General features: G+C 40.8%; 4 protein-coding genes across 4 annotated transcripts; 2 read left to right on the plus strand and 2 right to left on the minus strand.

Moving 5' to 3' along the window:
• The first annotated feature begins 546 nt into the window (after positions 1-546).
• On the plus strand, positions 547-4,935 carry LOC146631872 (cytidine deaminase-like). The gene is made up of 4 exons (XM_085353168.1): positions 547-793; positions 3,609-3,720; positions 4,140-4,197; positions 4,437-4,935. Exons 1-4 carry the CDS (start codon positions 607-609, stop codon positions 4,575-4,577), a joined length of 498 nt encoding a protein of 165 aa, XP_085209294.1. The 5' UTR covers positions 547-606; the 3' UTR covers positions 4,578-4,935.
• An 88-nt stretch (positions 4,936-5,023) lies between these two features.
• Positions 5,024-13,278, minus strand: LOC146631873 (dnaJ homolog subfamily C member 16-like). The gene is made up of 15 exons (XM_085353167.1): positions 12,880-13,278; positions 12,628-12,694; positions 12,344-12,489; positions 11,844-12,019; positions 9,884-10,068; positions 9,639-9,743; positions 9,144-9,302; positions 8,925-9,055; positions 8,526-8,703; positions 7,983-8,165; positions 7,774-7,850; positions 7,376-7,456; positions 7,138-7,233; positions 6,409-6,579; positions 5,024-6,286 (listed from the first exon to the last, which is right to left on the minus strand). Exons 1-15 carry the CDS (start codon positions 13,065-13,067, stop codon positions 5,806-5,808), a joined length of 2,424 nt encoding a protein of 807 aa, XP_085209293.1. The 5' UTR covers positions 13,068-13,278; the 3' UTR covers positions 5,024-5,805.
• Positions 13,279-14,616: 1,338 nt separating this feature from the next.
• b3galt6 (UDP-Gal:betaGal beta 1,3-galactosyltransferase polypeptide 6) lies at positions 14,617-17,051 on the plus strand. Its single transcript, XM_085353962.1, has 2 exons — positions 14,617-14,878; positions 15,164-17,051. Exon 2 carries the CDS (start codon positions 15,174-15,176, stop codon positions 16,191-16,193), a length of 1,020 nt encoding a protein of 339 aa, XP_085210088.1. The 5' UTR covers positions 14,617-14,878; positions 15,164-15,173; the 3' UTR covers positions 16,194-17,051.
• Positions 17,052-18,623: 1,572 nt separating this feature from the next.
• On the minus strand, positions 18,624-21,297 carry LOC146631875 (protein FAM107B). Its single transcript, XM_085353963.1, has 5 exons — positions 21,274-21,297; positions 20,072-20,105; positions 19,731-19,887; positions 18,868-19,009; positions 18,624-18,725 (listed from the first exon to the last, which is right to left on the minus strand). Exons 1-5 carry the CDS (start codon positions 21,295-21,297, stop codon positions 18,624-18,626), a joined length of 459 nt encoding a protein of 152 aa, XP_085210089.1.
• Positions 21,298-22,940: the final 1,643 nt, after the last annotated feature.

The following is a 22,940-nucleotide window of genomic DNA, read 5'->3' on the forward strand; positions in this document are numbered from 1 at the left end:
TAATCACAGATATATTTGTTAAAGCTAAATTACCTGGAACCTACACCTGACTGACTTTTATTCCCACTGACTGAATATCACCGTTATGATACAAACTGAACCAGGTTTTACAATTCATTCTGCTAAAAACACTTTTTTATGTTACAGTTATATTACAGTGTTATACAGAAATGAAAACATTGTCATAGATTTTGGATAACGTCTGTTTCAGGAATTGTTTTTGCTCCTTGAAACCTTCTATTGTCCACTGACTATAAACATATGGACCTTAAATAAACATTTTCTGAGAATAACCTGTGTTTTTTTCGGTCATTAAACTAAAACTAAAACTAAAACTCACTACGAAACTTCCTCAGAATCCGGTCAGGCAGGTGAGTCACACTTAAGTCAGAGTCTTGCCCAAACCCCGGTTTCATGTCACATCTGCACAAAAGTCACAAAGGGACAACACCTCCCTTTCTTTATGACAACATGCTGACATTCTGGTGAGTGATTGGCTGCTTGTGCCCTCTCCCCTTTCCCTCGGTCCCATTCACATTTAAAGCTGAGCTGCAACAGGCTCACACACCAACTTTAAAAGAAATCTTAGAAAATACAACCGTAATCATGGCAGGAACCCAGTCCAACAGTGAGGTGATGCATATTGAGGATCGTGACATTAAACATGTTTCCAAAGAGACAGTTGCAAAACTGATTCAGCTCTCCCACGAGGCGAAGGAGCAAACCTACTGTCCTTACAGCAAATTCAGAGTCGGGGCTGCGCTGCTCACCCTTGACAACAGTGTGCATACAGGTAAGTCTCATGTGAAACTTGTTGTTTAGTAGATGCATGTATATCATATGAAGCTTTAAGGTAATGGTTTTAGGTTTGGGGTGAACACAAAAGCAAGTTATTGGCTACTATTTACTGAATGAATGCTGTTGCACCAAAACACAAAAGTAACTTTTAGCATAATTGTACCCTGAAAAGTATATAGTGAAAGACGGGAAGACGTGAGCTAAATTATTATGCTGTTTGTATCTGAGTCAAGTCAATTCTTGCTTCTTTATGGTGCAAGATCTCCACACACGAGTGAGAAATGACAAAACCTCCCAGCTCTTACCTTTGTTTTTGTTTTATCCAAATGAAATGCACAAGAAATTACACATTAGTTTGTTCTGAGTTGTCTTGATCCGCTGTGTTAATGATTACCTGACAGTTCAAATGTCTGGACTTGGTGCGGAAAGCTCAGATAAAGGTTTATTATTTATCGTGTGGCTCTACATCCTCAGCTTTTTATAATTCCACATGACTGAGTTAAATCACATTTCTGAGAAGGAACACATCTTAGCGTTCCCGGGAGCTAAGGGAGCCCTTCGGTTATCACTTGCTTCAACGGCACAGTGTGCACCGAGAGGGATGTCAGACCACTGTCTACAGTAAAGCAAAGACACAAAAGTCTGGTCAGTGTCACTGGACTGTACAAACCTTGGCAAGTGTCCCTCAGTGGGAATGTCTGGGGAGGGTAAAAGGCTGGTAAACAGCTGTGAATAGGGTTGCCAACTCCCTGAAAAATAAATAAGGGACACCTCGTGGCCAGGGCCGGGCAACCCAGTTGTCTTCACCCTTCCCAGTGTGGTAGCTCTTTTTTTTGTGTGTGAAATTATTTTTTAACCATTTGACTTGAATTTGATTTAAGTAGATGCATATTCTTTGTGATATGACCATATGGGAAACAAATGATCATTTAGCCGTTTATTTTTAGCTCAAAATGACAACATTAACACAGTAAAACAGGTCTCTTTCTTAAACAGAAGCCTGTCATGCTTAGCTTTTGAGGATATAAGTAAATCTTTCTTTAAAAGAACTCTGTCCTGCTTAACTTAAAATTATATAAATTAATAGAAAACAATAGAACAAAATCATTCTTGTAACTGTGCACATTTAGTGCATTTAGTACAACTGGCTTCAGTTGAGGTATTATTTCAGCTTTTCTAAAGCTAATCAGGTTTGTAAACCCACTTGTTCCCATGATTACGCATCATAACTCATCATCATTATTCATCTATGTATTACTTTTATGTATTAGTGATCTATTTGTTGTAATCATCTATCCTTGCAGTTGTTTATTACACAAAATAAGTTATATTATCACACTTCTGGCCACATAGCGCTGATATTCACTGCACATGCCCATATTAACCTTAACCAGAGGGTTTAAACAACAAACCAGTGTTTACATACCATATCTGCTTCTGCCGTGGCCTGGTGGACAAGAAATTGGTTAAGGGTTCCCCGAGCTTTCACGCCCCTCATGTTCTTCATGTGCCCACCACTAGAAGCATGCCTATGGAAAAAGTGCGCCGGCACACAGTGCAGTGCGCTTTAAAGGTGTTATGGTGTATTTTCCCAGCCAGGTGTTTCCCTTTTCCCATTCCTCCCAGTACTTTTGCAGCCTATTTTTCTTTCTCTGAGCGAACAAACATTGCTGCTCTAATGCTGGGCTTACACTGTGCGATTTTTGGCCCATTTTGAGCCGATTTTTGAGTCGTGCGACCGATTTGGTGATCGGCCCGATTTTGGCCTTCATCGTGCATCGTGTAGTATACGTGGGGTAACGAGAAGCGATTAACACCTCGAGCAGCTCCCGATCATCAATCGCTCGTGAGCCGCTCACACTGCTCACGCGCAAACACGTAAACGTCGGTGAAAAAGACGGAGCAGCACGGCAGTGCAGCGTGTGATCTGGACACAAGTGATGGAGGCACAACTTGTAGAACTTTGGAAAGCTCATCCGAGCCTTTTCGATGTGGCATCACAAAATTATCACGACCACAACAACCGTGAAAATAGTTGGATCGACACTGCTGCTCAATCACAGCTGCCTGATCATGTTTTTCATTAGCAATTTAGCAAAGTTGATGGTGGTGGTGTGTCTGTGTGAGTGAAAGACAGAGAGAGCGAGCGACAGATTTTCTGTTATAACCTTCATGTTATGGAGGCACAGTGTGAGCACTCAGGTCGCATCAGAGCATCGGGCGGTATAGTGTGAGACCCTGCATCGTGACCTATGAACGTCTAACCCCTGTGAGTCAATCGTGCAGTTTGAGCAGGAGCTGAATAACGTGACTGAAAATCGCACAGTGTTTGCCCAGCTTTAGGTGTACTGTCGTCCGAGACTTGCACCGCAGTGTCGGCGTTTGTTTCCCTGTTGGCCATGCTTCTTGTTGTGGTCATCTGTTGTCTTCCGGTATTTTCTCCGTAAGCGACCTTTCCTCGACCAATGAGATGAGCGGTAATCTGAATTGTCATACTCGAATTGTCATAAGTGTGCTGTCAGCTCATTGGTCACAAAGCAGGAGAGGGGCTGGGAATTATGTTTTCCAACAAAGCGTTAATTCCATAAACATTTATAGACTACTTTTGATTCTCACTGTATTACGGGACAAAGTGCGTCCCTTATTAGCTCAATACGGGACGTGTACTTTTGTTTCTAAATACGGGACGATTCCGTATTTTAAGGGACGGTTGGCAACCCTAGCTGTGAATGTTTTTTACCATGTGAAGAACCCCGTTTATTGCTCATGTTGCCAAAAACAATCCCTTTCTATTCTTGTGTCTTCGGCAGGTTGTAATGTGGAGAATGCCTGTTACAATCTGGGAATGTGTGCTGAGAGGAACGTTATTGCAAAGGCAGTGTCAGAAGGGCACCGACGTTTCAAGGCCATTGCAATTGCCAGGTAAGGAGCACGTATAATTAACACACACACAGTAATCTGGAAAGTTCTCCATTTCCACAGATGCAGGCATCCTTCCTGCTGTTGCAAAGTCTGAGACTATGACTCACTCCACATTGCATGTCTTTGTGCACGTCGCTAAACCTTAAGAAACACAGACAGACTACCAATGTTATTTCTTAAACCAGGTTAAGACTTTTTTTTGTCTGTATATTGTTTGTTAGGGAAGAGTTAAGGCTGTAGGATACTTCTCCTTAGCAGTCACAAATCTTGAAAAAGCTGGAGAAGTGATACTATAACTAAGTATGTGAAATTCTGCCGTGAATCCTAATATTAAATAGAAGCCATGAGTTTTTCTTTCTACATTTCATATAAGTAAACAACTATTTGCCAATTCAAAACTCTTCTTCTCCTTTCCTCAGTGACATGAGTGACCAGTTCATTTCCCCATGTGGAGGCTGCAGGCAGTTCATGAGAGAGGTATTAACTCTGCTCATTTTGGTTTGGAGCAGATTTGTTTAAAGGGGACCTTTAATCTCCAGTCAGTGATTGTATACAGTACACAGTGACAAGCTCACACGTCACTCTAGCCAATATTTATCCTGTTTGTGGCCTGTGTAACACATTAGAAGGTGCTAGTTTGTCATTAAACAAACATTTCAGTGTGAAACACTTGACTATCCTGTAAGACTCCAGCCCTTTGCTTTCCCCGTTTACAGTTTGGATCAAACTGGGATGTATACTTGTCAAAGCCTGATGGCTCGTATATGAAGATGACTGTGGAAGAGCTTCTGCCAGTTTCCTTTGGCCCCGAAGACCTGACCAAGAAGAAAGTGTCTTACATTCCTAATAACAACTGAGCCAGTCTTCTAGTACGAAAACACACGAGTGTCCGTGACACGCAGTGTACTTCAAGCACATGCTGATCATGCATTGATGTAATGTAGCAGAAGTTATATTTATGGTCAATATTTGTTCTTGTATTATTTGTTGAAATGTAAACAATGTCAAATATTTAAGTGTACTCTAAATACCAAGTGATGCTAAAAATATACTGTGGAAACAATGCATCTGACTCAGTTAGTCAACCATTTGCCCGCTTGTATATGATGAGTACTGTGTAGATACATAAACAATGTGTGTCGGTTAAAAGAAGCACAAACAACAGAGATATCAAGGTCAAACATATTTGCACACTTTAATAAATAAACCGTTTTAAAAAGGAATTTAGTTACACTTCATTTTATACAGTTAGAATGACTTCCAAAAGACATAGAAGAATACAATTATTATTTGTTGAGCAGCAAATTATTCTATTACAGAGACAAGGGTGAGTTTTATGATGTGATTTTAGGTCTACTTATTCCATGCATTAACATCTGCTGTGGTTAAAGGGCCAAGTATTAAAATGGACAAATATACGGTTTGATTTATTGTTCCTGTTGATTGGAGGTAACAAACAAAACAGGTAAATCAGCCTCAAGCAGGTTAATCAATATGCATTTCACCCTGTTATTGGGTGTTCTGAGGCTGTGTAAGTTCTGTTTGTCTGAAAGCGATGTCAGCTATGAATAGCAAACTAAAGTACAAAATCAAATTCAATTGAAGGATCCTGCAATCCCACAGAGACAAATCATCTGTAACAGTGCAACAATTTCAGTTTGCATGCCATCATTAGCCTGCTCCCAAAGAAAGCCTCTGAAGTGTCAGATTTTTCCATCAGTGGGACATAACGTTAAAAGATCAAACTCTAGGGAGGTGTTAACAGTGGATGGAAAGTTCAGAGGTTCAATGTGGTTTTAAAGTCCTTGAGCAGACAGAAATAAACGCACATCTCCCATGCTGCATGAGTTTAACCTCATGAATGTAGATAAACATTTTTGCACTCACAGCTAGCTAGAGCTAACGTCTGAGCCGTAATGCATTGTGTGGATGTAAACACGTTAACAAAACAATTAAGAACGCGCATTCTGCTGTTGTAAAACACTGGGTTTCAACAGTTCAGTGGCAAACTACATCTGCAAAATAGAGCTTTTAAAAAAAAAACAACAACAAACAAACCTGAAAACTAATTTTCTTAATTCAGCTTCAGCCCTCTGCAGTGTCGTCAAAAAGCGTGGGCCATGCTGGGACACGTATCCTGGGCAGGGTCCCTTCCATTAGCCTCTCCATCCACAGTCCCAGCCTGTCAAGCTTATGGTGGACTTCTATGCTAGTGGCCCTGCTGGAGCCTCTCCTGGAGCTGGATCCATCCTCCCTGGAACGGGATCGCGACCGGGAGTGTGAGCTAGACCTTGACTTGGAACGGGACTTCCTCCTGCTGTCTGAGGAGAATGAGGTATCAGAAGATGAATCGCTGCCATCGTCCCCTGTGAACACGGGTCTAAAGAGGCAGAAATATTTCTTGTGGCCATTCAGGGCCAGGACATAGCCCATGTAGTTGGAAGACTCCTCCTCGTCATCTGAATGGCTCTGGCTCTGCGCACCATCACGATCCAAGCGAAGGAGTGATGGCATCCAGTGGCGATGCTTATCGGCGTTGAGGAAGGAGAAGTGGAGGGTCTCAGACCTGCAGATAGGCAGCAAAGAGATTTAGGATTTAGGATAGCCATTGGAGGATATTAGCAGGCCAGATCAATAGTATAGCAGATACCACTTTAGACTCATGAAAAGTAAAACCTCCACACTTACCCAGAGAAAGAGAAAATCTCCTTGGCAAATTTCCGGAGCAAAGCACTCTTGGAAGAATTGGTGAGCACCAGCAGGACATTGATGTGGCCAGGCCTCAGCTTGACAAGGTTGCTGGTGTATGTAATGCCTGTTAGCTCTGTCACCTCCACAAAGTCCTTTTTTGGAGGACGGCTACACAAACCAAAGAGGAAAAACTAATGAAATATGCTTTTGTAGTTCATGTCCATATACAGTACAGTGCAAAGGTTTTGAGTCATTATTCATTTCTTTATATTTTGCTTCCAAAGAGCCAAATGTTTTTGTGAGTTTCAAAGTTAGTCTTGAGCAGTAGCTCTCCAGGCTTTCTCGGAGGTCTTTCAAAGTTTTTCTTTGCACACTGCCTTCTTTTGCAATCCTTTTTAGTGCAGTTTCATGTTTCTCCTTGTTTGTTTGTTTTTTTGTTTTTTTACACCACTTCAAAGTGACCTAAGAATCCTTCAAGCATAAAAAAAGTATCTAACAAAAATGACCCATACCTGCACTCTCTTTTGACAAAGGTTTTTGGTGTATTGGACTGAGAAACTATTAACGCACAAACATTATTCTATTAGGTCACATGGAATCATCCATGATCCTGCCTGCTAGATAAAAACCTACAAAATTTCAAAATATGCTTTCAAAAGCATTATTTCCAATTAGAGTCGCTCATGGAAGGTATGAGAGTGGCTCTTATACTTGTCATTACATTACCTGAAGGTACTTGCTCTGCTCGATGCATCATCCTCAGTTCGTGTTTGCTCCTTTGGCTTTGGTTTTGGTTTTTGGGGTTTGCTCTCACCCGGCTCACTGAAAATATACCAAAGAAAGAAAATCATCAGTCTTTTGAGATCATGATATTTTCCCAGAGTTTGACTCAGCTCAACATCTGCAAGCACCTGCCAACCAGTCAAGTTTCAGTGTGCATGTCTGCCAACAGGGTCTACCTCACCTGAACGCCTGGATGATGACGGTGCCAAAAACAATGAAGAGAGCTGAGAAGATCAAGGACAGAATAGGCATCATCTCTCGCCTTGCAGGAAAAAAATGAAGTAAAAAAAGGAGTTTGGATTGAAACATACAGGAAAAAAAATACAATGCACAGCGCAAACTTTTCATTTCAGCTAATTTTGTCTCTACATGTTGATACACTTTAGAGGAGCAGCGTTACAGCTGTAATTAAAGACAGAACGTAAGAACATACAGAGCCACCTCAACGTTCATATTCATTCTGATACAGAATGATTCACTTACTTAATCATTTCAAAAATATCAGGAAAAACAAACATTGTTTGACTGTCTCTTTCTTACAGTGAACTCAGCAGATTCCCTGGATCAGTATTGTCTTACCAATTTGAGTAGAGAAGGTCATCGTATATTTGAAGCATGTAATCATAAGCAGCATTCATCCACCGAATGATAAAAATCTGGTAAGGGAAAAATAAGGACATTAATGCAAAAATATAATTCAATGAAGTTCACCCTCAGATGAATGTGTGAATGCCCATGCAGACCCAGCCTGGCAGGCTCTCGACTAAAGCATCTACGCTGGCACTTACGGGGGCCATCTCGTTGTTGAGTTCTGGTAAGGTGGCGTCTGAAGTCAGATAGGTGGGGTCCTTCTGAAGGAGCTCCAGCTGTTCATGAAGGTGGTACTTGTCTTCCTCGCTGCCATTCCAGCCACCGCTCACGGAGCGGTACAGGACTTTACCAGTCTGGCTCCGCCTCTCGAGAATCACCACCTGTCAGTGTTTAGGAGCACTGTGACTGTAATTTGAGGCGCTGCACCATCTTTAGTCTGCACATATCGGTAATGTGACACATCGTATCAGAGAGATCTTCCATTGCAAGTTGTTCTGGGTATATGAAGGTGGTTTGCCAAAAAGTGCAGGATGTCCTTGAGGTTTTGTTTTTTTTGTAGCAATAACAGACAGAAAAGTGATGATTGTTACAAAGCAGTGATTCCCAAAGCGTTGGCCGGGGTGGGCCGCAGTAATAACAGCCACTAAAAAAGATTTTCTGGTTTTTAAGCGGGCTGCAGAACTCTTGACTTTGGGGATTGCTTTTGTAAAGTATGGACTGTGTGTGTTTTGACCACTGACCTGAGCAGAGTGTGCTCCCTGATTTTGGAGCAATGCCCGGCAGAGAGGCTGCTGCTGACGCTGGTAGACATATGCAAACCGTAGCACATCTTTGCTGTTGGCTGAGGCGAAGTCCAGGAAGGCCTTATTGGCTGCGAGATAGGCTGGGTCATCGCCTGTGATCAGCAGCACACAGTACCTGCAACCCACTCACAATCAGCTCCCCAGCCACCGCAGTCAAATGTAGCTACACAACCTTTGCATTACCATCATGACAACTGTCCAACTATTCTGCTTCTTACAGTTATAAAAAAAATTATTTTTCTTCTAACAGTCTTGGCTAAGTTTACAAGAGGTCAATCTAAGTAGGATCATAAGTGCAGGACTATTGACTACTAATCTGTTCACAAAATGTCTTACTTCCTCCGCCGGTGGAACTGCTTGACAGGACATAGCTCATCAAAAAGCTGCTGGCTGACCAGTCGTGGCACCTGCAGGAACTTGTTGTTTGAGACAAACTCGTTCATCATCTGTCGCTTCATCCCTCTGGCCTGATAAAAAACAAAGATCCTTCTATGTAAAGTTTAAATCGATTACCATAAGGAACCGGCTTTAAGCTGCAGCATATTCCTGGTGTACCTGGATGATGTCAACAGGCTTCACCGTGTCTTCCTTAAAGAGCAGCATGGTGGGAGCATATGTGTTTATGTTGAACTGCAGCAGGAGCCTGGTGCTGCTTGTGCCACTCTGGTCCACAAAGCCGAAACGCACATAATCTCTGAAGGCGAATGCTGTCAACTGTGGGGTCGAATGGAAAGATTAGAGCCTGAAAGGGTGCTCAAGACAAAAATGATGCTGCTTTTGTATTAGTTTTTGATTGTTAACCATCTAAGGTGAAAATAAATTAGATAAAATTCTGTGCGGTATATAAATATAAAATTAATCTATTTGGAAAAAGGAACAATTTTAAGTGGAAGAGCTGCAAAAACAGAGACCTCTGCACTTGCTGTTGGGAGTCTATTTATGTGCCGTCATGCATTTTTGTTTTTTATAAGCAGGGGATGAGGCAGGCTGAACAACTCATTCTGTAATGAGTGATCTATTTGCTTGGAGCTGGATGTGTTCTTCTCCTACCTTGTAGAGCAGGGGAACAATGGGGACCTGATCAAACAACAGAACTCTGGGTTTATTTTCCACATGCCAGTTTTCAAGAAATGCCATGTAGTTATCGTCAGTGATCTACAAAAACAACAGAAATTAGCTGAAAAATATACTTCCTGCAACTTTATTAGCCATGATGACTAATCTATAAACACAGAAGAAAAACTGATGATGGCACACACATGCAGTAGCAGCACAATTGTGTCAGTTTTAGTTACCTTCATCACCAGTTTCTGGGGCAGCAAATCTTCAACAAACTGTCGCAGGAACTCCCGCACCACTGCCTGATGGAAGAAGGTCACTTTTCCGTTCACCACCCCGATGATGGAGGGAGCACGGTAAGCTCCCAGCTGCTTGGCCAAAGCCCGATCAAAGCCCAGGTCTACAATACCGATGCCTACACCTGGAGTAAAAATAACAACAGATTACAGTTGGACCTGGCATACTAGAGTAAAACAAATCCTCTGCCTCAGCAAGTTAAAAATAAATAAATAAATCCTAAACAGTATTGGCAGATTTGTTATCATCCAATAATTTTACATGGTGAGTTAATGTCATTGAATGAAACCTTTTTTTTTTCACTTACAACAAGCTGATGGCAAATTGCTCTGTATTCAAATATATCTATGGCTAAATCTGTTTATAATAATAAAGGATGCAAGTGATGTGAGTAAATCTTATTTCAGCTCTTTCCCCTTGGACACCTGGTAGTGCTAACCCTCGTTTCTCTTTTCTGAACTGAGTTTCAGGTTTCTGTCATATTTCGGCCTGCTTCCAGAAAAAAAATGACTGTGTGTGCATAAGAGGTTTAGCGAAGGAGGTCTATACAGCTTACTGGGGCTAGTCTTGGAACAAATATTCCAATGATCTTTACTTATATACACCGGAGAGGATTTTAAATGTCGTCTTTACGAGGTAAAGAGTTAAGATTGATTTTCACTTTCACTAAACAACTACTGTGAAGCTCAGGAATAAGAGACTCTTAAAGCCTCTAAGAAGAACTACTATTTCCCTAGTTTAAGTCATAAAATGACCTGAACAGCACAGTACTTAATACCGCTTTAGCATCAGAAGCTACACTAATTACCGAACCCGTCCAGACTCAAGCACCACTGTTAAGTTTGCAAATAATACAATCACGAGTAGCCTCCTAAATGACGCACACAGGGAAAAGGTTCAAATTATAATATTATGGTGTGTGAACACAAAGACCAAAGAGATCATTGTAGACATCTGGGCTACAAAATAAACCACACATGCACCTCAAAAAAATCTATACATTAATGAAAGAAGCCATGGAGATAGTCCCCAACTTCAGGTTTCTGAAGCTGGGATTTCTTGGGATGGCAAAACCTCAGCAGTTGTAGGTGAGTCACAACAGCTGTTTGACAGACAAATAAAGGACCCTCCACACACCTTAGACGCTATTTATTATGCTCGCCCCATGAGGCAGGCACCTTCAGAGCTATGCTTCTTCTGTATCTCACGTACAGTCATGTTTTCATCCTTCAGATAGACATATTTATATGGGTACATGACTTATTTTATCAACATTTTAGAACTTGCGTAATCATTTTGCACTCTGTCCAGTACTATAAAACTGCTAACGCGCCCTCACTCTTGCTGTTCTTTTTAGCTTTGTTAGTGCAGAATTTTTAATCATTTGTACTTCTTACATTTTACTTGTTTTCTTTTTTATTTCTGTCACCATCTAAATGTTACGTGCCACGGGAGATTAGTATCGCTGTAATTTTGTTATGTTTGCATAGTGACAATAAAGGCCTTGAATCTTGAAGCAAAGCAAGAGACTTTTGTTAAACAGTTGTAACATCCACCTTGTGAAATTCTATGTAAATCCCAGTTGTTCTCACAGGTGACATCAGCTCGGTGCAAGAGGGTTGCATAAACAGCAAGACGGCTGATACAGACTAACTGTGCTTCTAATAAGCCAAACTCTCAGCTATTCACAATCATTATATAGAGTTGAGTTCTCTTGTTTCACTCTTTGCTTCAAGAAACCAAGAACAACAAATAAACCATAATGAATAATTAAAGAAGTGCAAGGCTCTCAGTAAAGCATCTCAACACTGTTGCCCTAATGGGCAGTTGTGCAGACATTAATCTTGTGAGCTAATGCCTTTATCCCCAGATGGTGTTAGGACACACTGATATCCTTACCTAAAGGCTCCAGCTCCTGCACGGTCTCCTTCCACACTGGCTCGATATGGATGCATGCAAAGCACCACTCTGAGGTCACTTTTATTAGGTATGGCCTCTTGTGGCTGTCTGGAAGGACTTCGTTGTTAAACTGTGCAAGGCGAAGCATGTACTTGCTGTCTGAAAAGTCTCTGTTCCTGGAGAAAAGCAGGGAAAAACATGAAGTGTTTTAAGATCTAACCTCAAAGATGCTAACAGTACACAGCTTGAGTGTAAACTGCAACTGTAACTTTCATTTGTTTGCTTGGGTTGAATTAGTGTTCATGAGACAGAGAAGCTTCTCCAAAAAAAGAAAGAACAAGAATAACAGGATCAAGTCTAAATATGTGTAAAAGGCAAAATTGATGTATTCAGTGTATGAACTGATGTGTGATGTATGTAAGGAATCTGCTTATATATATATTTTTGTTTGGTTTGCAAACACAAAGAGGAGCCCAGATTACACTGACAGCAGAGGGTACCTGGGGAAATGGAAAAAGGACTCATCAAAGTAAAAGCTGCTGTGAAAGCTGCGGAAACCATGATGCTGTGACTGGCCAAAGTGCTGGTTTTCATCCTTCTGCCCAAACCGGTCAAAGTTGGACCTTCGCTCCTCATTAGATAGAATCTGTGTGCAAAACAGGAAACGGGAAACGATAAGGCTCTGACAGTAATGTCTGCAATATGGGGACGAGACTATGATAAAGAAAGTGAAAGTGAATTAAATGAACCATGTTAAAATGCCTAATGATCCCTTTTCACCCACCTCGTAAGACTTAGAAATCCTGATGAACATGTCCTCAGCATTAGGGTCCTTATTTTTATCTGGGTGCCTACAAAAGGGTGACATTACGGATTACCAGCAGATTCAAAGAGGGTTACATTTAAGGTTCTGAAACAGGCCTACACAGTGATGGGTTAAGCAAATACTAACAGCAGTTCATGCCAAATGTGAAATGCTGACTGTCAGCTAAGATATGATGGGCTGACATTAGGGGCCCGGTTGTCAGTCACTCACCATTCTCTGGCAAGCCTCTTGTATGCCCTTTTGATTTCGGCTTGACTGGCACTCCTGCTGACACCCAGGGTGTAATAGGGGTCATATTCAGAGGCTGTTTTCACCAGCTCTGCGCTCAAAATTAGCATAAAGATGGCGAGAAAAGCTGCACATTTCCCAGACTGTCGGCTGGTCCTCCAAACCCTCATGATCTGTCTGTCTCTGTCCTTGACCAACAGTAACGTCAGTTATCTACCGTACTGTCCAGATGAGTAACGCTACAAAGCTCTCCAGCAACAGACGGGCTTACATGATCACACATGCCGAACTCTTTGACTGCTATGCATAACCACACACAACATTGTAGTATTTCACTAAGACGAAGCCATTATTTCCAGGAACTGATGGACATTAGCACAGTCGGTATCATGCCGGCGATGAAAACCAGCTTCCGGTTGAAACTTTCAAAGTAAATGAAAATTAGGCTAACTAAAGGAACAATAACTGGAAAAAAAAAGTATAATTCAAGAAAAATCCATAATTAATTACAAAGAAATAATAAAAACCACACGAGAGCTAATAAAGGCATTGTCGAAAGACTGATCAACTTATGATAAGATGACTGCCGATGATAGATTTTTATTTAAATAGCTTAGTGCAGACCTCACTTGTCTCAGTTAAGGCCAGAGTTCATGATTCAACAATAAGAAAGAGACTGGGCAAAAATGGCATGGCCTAGTTAAAGCCCTCACATAAATCCTTTTGAGATGTTTTGACATGACCTTAAACAGGCCGTTCATGCTCAAACCCTCCAATGTGGCTGAATTAAAACACTTCTGCAAAGAAGCGTGGGAGAAAATTCCTCCACAGTGATGTGAAAGACTTATTGCTGGTTATCACAGACTCATGACTGCAGTTCTTGCTGCGAAGGGTGACACAAACAGTTATTAAGTTTAGGGGGTAATTACGTTTTCACACAGGGTTTGGACAACCTTTTTCCTTTGAAATTATCATTCAAAACTGTATTTTGTATGTACTCGGGTAATCTTTGTCTAATACAATATATATATATATATGGTCTGAATAGTGTACGTATAAACATGAAATACTTTTCACAGCAGTGTAGATGAAGGAACAACTAGCAGCAGTCTTTTAAAGCTGCATTGTTCAGTGGTTAATAACTGAGTGGTCAGGTCACCCATCACTGATAGCTCCTGGTATCCTCCCGAGCTCTACCTCACACAGACCCAATAATGACAGCCTTAGTATTTGAGGTTTGTGATTATCTTTAATTTGCCAAAGGACTTGCATGCTTATATTTTGAAGTAAACATAACAACATCCGGTCTGGGCTCCAAGCTGGAGAATGACTACTGCGCATGCTCTAGTTTACAGCTGTTCACAGCACTCAATTTTCTTCAGTCTGCTTTAATTTTAGATTTTTTCTTTATTATCACAAGTGGCAAAATTAGATCTCGCAGCTATTTTTTTTGTTGTTCTTTTTTGTGTTGTTTTATATTACTGTAATCATTGTGTTTTATCCGTTTTTGGCAAAAAAAAACTGCAACATTGAGTTGTGGTGTTTGTCTATTTGCTTATGCTCATTTTTAAGAATAAAAATTAAATGAAATCTTTGTCAATATAAACCTATCTTTTCGCCATTTTAAAACCTCTATTTTGGGGGGCGGAGGTTCACTTCCGTTTCCCCTGCGTCACGAAGACCCGTAAGTGACACTACTTGGAGGTAGACAGTGATTGCATTGATACCTTGTGTGCGGATCTCTGAACGGTGAATGACAGAGGCTGCTTATTGTAACCCAGACTGACCCAGTGAAAAGACCAAGTTTCCATCCTTCCTTCCAATATGAGCTGTCTTTCTGCGTTTGCATACCGCGCAGTGAGCTTACAAAGTGCGCAGATGGTCTGGTCTCGGTAGCTAACGCTAGCTCTGCAAAGCTGCTATCAGTGGTCCGCTCCAGCTGTACCGTTCACACCACAGGCACACGCTTTCATTTGCTAAGGTAACTAACAAATTCTCTTCAATTCAGTTCATAACTGGTTACTGCATTTGTGTGTGTGTGTGTGTACTGTTAAGCTACTAAGCTTAGAAACCAGTTGGTGCTGCAGAATCATGGGTGAGTGAAAGAGCTGAGGTTACTTTGCTAAAGCATCTACGTGAAAACAGAAAGACGCAAAAGCTCTTTGCTCATTCCCCTTTAACTATACTTGTTCATATTTATGTTTGACCGTTATAATTCGTGATGATAAAGCTGATATATTTTGCCTCTTTTGTTTTTTCACCCCAGAGTCCGCATCATGAATCTGTTTCGTCTGGTGTGCCGCCACAAGACAGCGCTGGTCATTGGCACAGTTTGCAGCTTTGCTGTAGTTCTGGTCTTCTTAGCAAAATGCACATCAGAAACCCTAAAACAGGGTCACCCCGATCCTCCTGGCAGAGCCCCCCAAGCCATCGGTTTTCAGTCCCGCCCAGCGCAACAGAATCCTCCCTCCGCATCCAAAGACTTGTCAGCATTTCTCGTGGTCCTCATCACAACAGGACCGAAGTACACGGAGCGACGTAGTATTATCCGCAGCACCTGGCTTGCCAAGCGGGACTCTGATGTTCTGGCCATGTTTGTAGTAGGAACACAGGGCCTTTCCAGTGAGGACCTTCAGAATCTTAACACGGAGCAAGGGCGGCACAAGGACTTACTCTTACTGCCCGACCTGCGAGACTCTTACGAGAACCTGACCCTCAAACTGCTGCACATGTACACCTGGCTGGACCAGAACGTGGAGTTCACGTTTGTCCTGAAAGCAGATGACGACACATTCGCTCGCTTGGACCTCCTCAAAGAGGAGCTGAAGGGGAAGGAGCCCAACCGGTTGTACTGGGGCTTCTTCTCGGGCAGAGGCCGGGTGAAATCGGCGGGGAAGTGGCGCGAAAGCTCGTGGGAGCTGTGCGATTACTACCTCCCCTACGCGCTGGGCGGCGGCTACGTGCTCTCGGCCGATCTGGTGCATTATGTGCGTCTTAATGCAAGATACTTCAAGACGTGGCAGAGCGAGGACGTGTCGTTGGGTGCGTGGCTGGCACCGGTAGACATCCGGCGGACACATGACCCACGCTTTGACACAGAGTACAAATCACGTGGCTGCAACAACAAATACCTGGTGACGCATAAGCAGAGCTTGGAGGACATGTTGGAAAAACATCAGACTCTGCAGCGCGATGGCAAGCTCTGCAAGGAGGAAGTCAAGCTGCGTCTGTCCTACGTGTATGACTGGAGTGTGCCACCCTCACAGTGCTGCCAAAGAAAGGATGGGATCCCGTAATCATTGTTTTCTAAAAGGCTGAAGTTCGCTTTATATCTATAGTCATGTCGTCAAAGTCAGTAATGTTATCGGATTTTTCCTTTCCACCAAGTCTCCATTGTTAGACCGTTTAAAGTCACCTAACTGATACAAGACACACAAATTGTAGCATTTGTGAAAACACAAAAAGGGTGCAATTCACTGTTTTTTGATTTTATTTTTGTTTGCTCATGTTAAAGCAGCTTTAGGAGCTCTAAACCTACAATTAGTTTCATTTCCCTTTTGTGTGGGTTTGACATGTTATAGCTGTGGTTGTGAGGGTTTGGATGGAGAAAAAGCCATGAACGAAGAGATTCACATTTTCACAAATCAAAAGCTGTGTTTCAAACACTCTTTTGGGGGCTCCACACATTAATACTCACTTTTATGTGGTTATAGAGCTAAAATCACCCATTTAAATCAGAGCGACAGCTTGAAGTACGATGTCGGGTATCAGTTTTACGGCTTGGCGTGAACCGTCAAGAGATATTGCTCCTCGAGTATTTTAACAGAAGCCATCTTCAATCCTGCTTCGTTGTTGAGCCCCTTCGGTTTTACTGTAAGTGCTTAACCTTATCACCTTCTGCCTACTTCTTTTCAGTGTCTGTATGTTCTCTTAACCTGTTGGACCTTTTTCTACATATATGAGATATGCTTTAAAGTTATTACAGTATAGTAGCTAGTACAAGAAAAACCCAGACAGGAGATCGTTACCCTTCTGTTGATTCTGTTGATGTCTACCTTTTTTCTTTTATTTTATTCTGCGGCAAACATGACACACTGGTATTGAGTTTGGACGGGCTTGCAGTGGGTGTGGTTGCTGCTCATGGATACAGTTTGTATTTAAAATATGTTTGAGAAAATTTGCAAAAGTCGTAGATTGACTTTTTGTTTACGATCGATGGCGCTCAAGGTTTTGCGTGTCTCAGAGAAAATGGGCGAACATGTGGGATTCGGCAGGACTTCTTTTTTTTCCTCATGTTGGAACCTGTTTGAGAATTCCGTTATGGTACTTACATTTCTGATAGAGCACTAAAGTCCAGGCGTGGATATTTTACTGTACAGAGGCATAAATCTGAATGTTTTGTTTGCAACACAACACGGATGCGGGAGTCGACTACCGGCTGGCACTGAGTCACTTTTTTTAAGCATGAAGACTTGTTTTAATTTCTCTCAATCGTTATTTATCCGTTGTCTGTTTTCTCTGATGTTAGCCTCCCGAACGGAAACCCACCTTTGTGATGTCAGTGGCTGTTTCCCAAAACTTGTGAAATCTGTACAGCAGCTTTGATCAAAGGGGTAAGATACATTGGAGCGCTTAAAAATGAAGACTGCTGCACAAAGGGCAACATTTAAGCTCTTTTTTTTTTTTTTTTTTATGACTGCTGTTACATTGTTGTGAATAATGACTCTTTCTCAGTGTTGTCAGTAGCAGATTTTAATTCAATGCAATTCAAGTGTTTGTCACTTTTTATATATATATATATAAATATGTAAATGGTCAGCTGCCCCTGGATGTTTTATTAAAAAAAGAAATAAATTATTCTTGTCATGTAAATCTTTTACATCAGTTGTTTAAAGGGGCAAATTACAGCCAAATGCATTCATAATGGAGAACTCTACAAAAGGCCGGTCCTGCTAAGATTTAAGAATATAATGCTGCTTTATTAATACTGAAAAACTGATGTGCCAACACGCCACGGCCCTCTCTCTTGCTACTAAAGTTGATCTGTTGTTATAGAGACACGGGACCTCTGGGAAGGTCGTGTGGCAGCAGCATATAGGACACATGTCCAGGATGCTCAGTTAAATTGGGATCTGGGGATTTTGGAGCCTGGGGCAACATCTTGGGCTTTTTGTTGTCGTCCTTCAACTGGTCCTTAGAAGTTCTTATACTGTGGCGGGCCTCGTCATCTCGCCATCCTGCTGTGTCAGCGTGTGCCAAGCAAAGAGACTGTGTGCTCAGTCTGCAACAATGCAAAGTTCGGTGGTGGTATATGTCAGAGTAACCTGAGCCGCATGTAACCACATGAAGTCTGCCCAAGGTAAGCAAAAGGCTGCATTTGCATCATAACAAAAGGATCAATGTGGCTGTGGTCCTTTACCTGGCAGCAGTGGTTCTATTGGCTGAAATCTTTACCCATGGCATTCATTTTAAAAGATTTTTTTCCCCGCTCAAATGTAAAATGTAGCAAAATTGATTTTTTTTTTTTTTTTTTTTTCCCCCACTGTGAAGCTTGGAGGAGCCTTTTTGCAACTCATAACTACTGTAGTTTATATGAGTCGGCACACTTGAACACTTCTGAAATACAAACAGTTCTCATTCAAGGATCGTGTTCCTTTCAATTTACAGTATCAACAAGAATCTGTCTGGACTTCACGTTAACGGTATGTGCAGATTTTCTCGAATCGTCACAGGGAAGGATTTGCGATGTGCTTCAGTGTTTGTCTCACACGAATAAATTCTGGCACATTCTTCAGACCTTCGCTCCTCTTCTTCTCCTCCAGCTCGTACTGCAAGACAGATATGTGTTGTTGGATGTCCTCTCTAACGATTCAATTTTAGTTGGCATGCAAATATTCAAAAAGTATACGCATTATTGTAGAATTCCCTGCATCTTTTTTTTTTCTTTTTTTAAAAAATCTGAGTACTTACAAATTGCATTCTCTGCTGCCGTATACGTAGCTTCACCTCCAAGTCAGAGGGAGGGTGGAGAGCCAGCTCCTGGTTTTTCTTCTGTCTCTGTTTTTGTTCGAGGACACACAGCAGCTCTGGCTTTTTTCTTGGCAGTACACCTCTGAGGGCACAATAAAAAAAAAAAACTGATAGAAGACGTGTCTCTAGATTAAGACAAACAAGAAGACCATAACATTGAATTCCTGATGTGGTTCTTATGAGTAAGTGCAGAAAGGTTACCATTAATGCAACAAATCCTTTGTTTTGTGTAGGTATATACAGTAGATGGGTGTCTATAGTTAATAAAACTTTTATTTTCTTCTACCTGCTCCTTTTCACGCATGGTTGCAATGTTATATCAAGGGAAAGCATGGTTTGTGTGTATGAAAGGACAAAACTGTTGAAACTATTGAACCAAGTGTGAAATAAAGATATAAATGAAAGTTTAATAGAAATCTTGTTTAAGCACCACAAATGTCGTTGATTGTGTTACATTGATTATTTTGTTCTTTCTCAGACTTGAGAGCGAGAACACTCAGTGCTCAGTGCTGATCCCTCAGCAGGGGTCAAATGGGCATTTAACTTTTGACTTGATCCACATTAAACGCCACCTAAGCATACTGCTAATCCACGGCTGCCACAACTCCAGCCAGCGGGAAAAAGGTTAAATAAGAGGATTCTCCAACGGACAAATGTTTGAACACTAATAAAATATTGCAACTCAGAGTGTTTTTAGTAAAGGTACTATAACATGAAGAACAATTCAGTGCAGAACTCTCAAGTAGACAATGCGGAGTAACATTTGTGAACAGCGCCTGCTACCTGTGTCAGTGTTTTCTCACCGTCTGTGGCAGAATAGCAGCTCTTGATGGAGAGCTCTGTGTTGGTGGGAAGCCAGGACGGGATTTGGCAGCTTTCTGGGTTTAATGAGGTCACTGTCCTCCTGTTGTTGATTTTCAGTCACCTGGTGAGATGGGACCATCCAGCACTGACGTCTGCCTGATACACATGATAACAAGCCAGTGCAATTTATTCAGTGTACACAATACTACAGCCTATGTTTACAGCAAGATATTCATGAAGTAAACTAAAACTAGTTTCTATCACGTGAAGTGAAGCTCGTTTGTTTCTTTAGATTCACTCAAACTCCATGAGCTTCACTTTCATCAAACTTTAATCTTACCTCTTTTATTGTGGATGCCCATTTTATGTGGTACCTGAATGAAAACCAGGGGTAATTATGTGAATTATGAAGTGCAACACAAACAAAACAAAATGTAAAAATGTGCATATGAGCATATTTAAACATTTGATAAAATAAAGTCAGACTGGTTATTAAATATTCTTAAATCACCAAAAAGGTAAATAGATTTCTCTAGTGTGAATCAATTGAAGCCTAAATTTAGGATGATTATTATTATGCAATCTAAACTGTAAAATCTAGTTGCGTGACACCTTTTTTAGCTAAGAATGCAAAAGCTCGACACCCTTCCTGTTAAAGGGAAAACAACCCCCCCAAAAACTCTTAAATACATATAAATTGTATAATATGGCATTTAAATATAAACATAATTGATAGATTCACTATTTAATTTCAAACACGTAAATAAATAAAAAAAATTAAAAGAAAAAAACATTATGATGCCATGACTAACTTTATATATCACAAAATTTACATGATCAAAAAGGAGTAGGATGAAGTTCACACTTCTTTGATCCTACGCCGCTTAACTGTAGAATAATTTACAAACCAGTGTTCATCAGGCAGCAGACATGTATAACTGATAAATAATAAATTTTAATTTCAAACCCTGAACCTGAACTCGAGTTCGATTCAGTTGGATTCAATTTTCTTCACATAGGGCCGACTGACAACAACAGTCGCCTCCAGGCACTTTCTATTGTAAAGTAATGACCCTACAAAGATGTTGCCAAATTTAAATGATCACGTTTAGCTACATGAACTATGCAGCTGCCAAATGAATTATGAAGAAGTAAAGAAGTAACTGGTTAGTATTGATGCTTGCTTCTGCCAAATAAAGAAACATAATTTTCCATCCATTAGTGAAAATCTTAACTATCTAAATTTTTTGAGTTAGGTTTCTCAAAATTTAAGTAAGTCGATTTAATAAATTGAAATTTTGTGACTCCTAACTCAAAATAAGAAAAACTAATAGATATAATTATTTTATATCTCTATATATTTTATTTTATTTATTTATTTGGCAGAAATATGCTTCCATACACCAGGGTGGTAACTCACATGCACTTACTTTTGATAGATATCTTTATCTATAATCCAAATAATTAATTCAGTTGTTCCTTATATGGTTTTCCATTTAATAAGAACTCACTAATCAAAAGCGATCAATGAAACCGCCTTACCTGGGTGGTCGGGTGGAGAAGCATTGATGAACAGATGCAAAGGAGAGACTGCTGAGCTGTGTTCCTCAGAGACGAATGCACCGGAGGAGGAGGACGGCTTTGTTTTTGAGAGCGGGGTGCCCCGTGCTCTGCAGCCGGAGCGCAGATGATCAAACAGGTGCCACGCTATCAAATCTCATTAACTGTCTTATGACTCTTTGTTTCCTTCAGGGGAGAAACTTCTGTTGTCTCAGAGCAGCAGCATATGCAGGGATTAGGGCAATTCATTATAGCAATAATGAAAAAACACTGCCAGCAAAATAAAGATGGCTTTTTGTGTCTTTTGCTCTGTTATTACACACAGTGATGGGAATATTCAACGCTCACATTAAATTGTTAAACCTATGAGTCTATAATGCATTTTTCTTTGTTGTTAAGGTGCATACTTTTACCCTACCCTCATTAAATATATTATTAAATATATAAGCATAAGACATTTAATTAAAGTAAAAAACAGGCTAATCTAAGACTGACACAATGAGCCAGTGAGTGTAGAAATGTAGGGATTACCCATCTGTGCAACACAAGTGTGTTTTTATAGGTGTCTATATGTTGTCACCGTGACAACATTTCTGTCTTTTCCATGTCTAGGATATTCAAACATCACCGAGTCTGGACTCATGGTTTTCTCATCAGTAAAGCCACACATTATGTGCTTCAGAGGCTGACTTGCACCTCTAATTCTCAACTAAGAATGTTTTTTAATGTTTTGTGTTATGTATTTTACATATATACATAATTTTTTATTTTTGTTCAGGTTTTCACATCATGTGTTAAGCACTGTGATGCCACTCTGCCTAAATCTGACTGAAGCTTTCTTGTAATTGATTTATTTGACGGGGGCAAATGATGTCAGCTCACTGTAGTGTGGGTGGAAGCTCACTTTAATCCTCATCCTTCCCTCTGCTGCTGCATAAGGTGCGTCCAGGTTTACAGCTGCAGCAAAGTCAGCCTTTTTCTCCAGCTTGTTCATTGTGCCTCGACATTCCACCCATATTATTTCCCTACGGGGAGCAGTGTGCTGGCCACAAGAAACAACCAATAAAAACCTGCCTTGTGCTGTATTGATTGTTTTTTTACTGGTGCATTTTTCTAATGCTATAATAATTTATTACCTCTCTGTAGAAGCACAAGGTTAGAGCTTATCATGTTTACAAATATCTCTCAGCTTTGTTGCCTTGGTTGTGCTGCATTAAGAAGAGTTTATGAGAAAGTTTGTAGAATATTATTTAAGTGATTTTATCCCTACATCAAAGAACTAGAGAGGTACTCAGTAAGCACATGAAATTTTAATATTAGACAAAGGTCACCCAAGTAAATACAAAATACAGGACCCAAACTCTCACCAGGCCACAGAATATTTTTCTAGAGTCTTGGGGATCCTCAAGACCTTTGTTCTTACATGGTTGATATTTTTGCACAGTGTCGTTCTTACTGTTGAATCATGAACTCTGACCTTGAATCATGAACCCTGTAGTTCTTCAATGTTGTTCTGGATTATTTTATGACTTTCTGCACAAGGTGTTGATGTGATGTGGTCTTGGAGTAATTTTAATAGACCAGCCACATTTCATATTGCAACACAGCTCTCAGCATGGTTTGGTGGAGTTTCAAAGCCTTAGAAATTG

This window comes from Diplotaxodon limnothrissa, linkage group LG5 (genome assembly GCF_057381915.1).
Source record: "Diplotaxodon limnothrissa isolate DT_005_m linkage group LG5, D_limnothrissa_male_GT1.1, whole genome shotgun sequence".
Taxonomy (NCBI): domain Eukaryota; kingdom Metazoa; phylum Chordata; class Actinopteri; order Cichliformes; family Cichlidae; genus Diplotaxodon; species Diplotaxodon limnothrissa.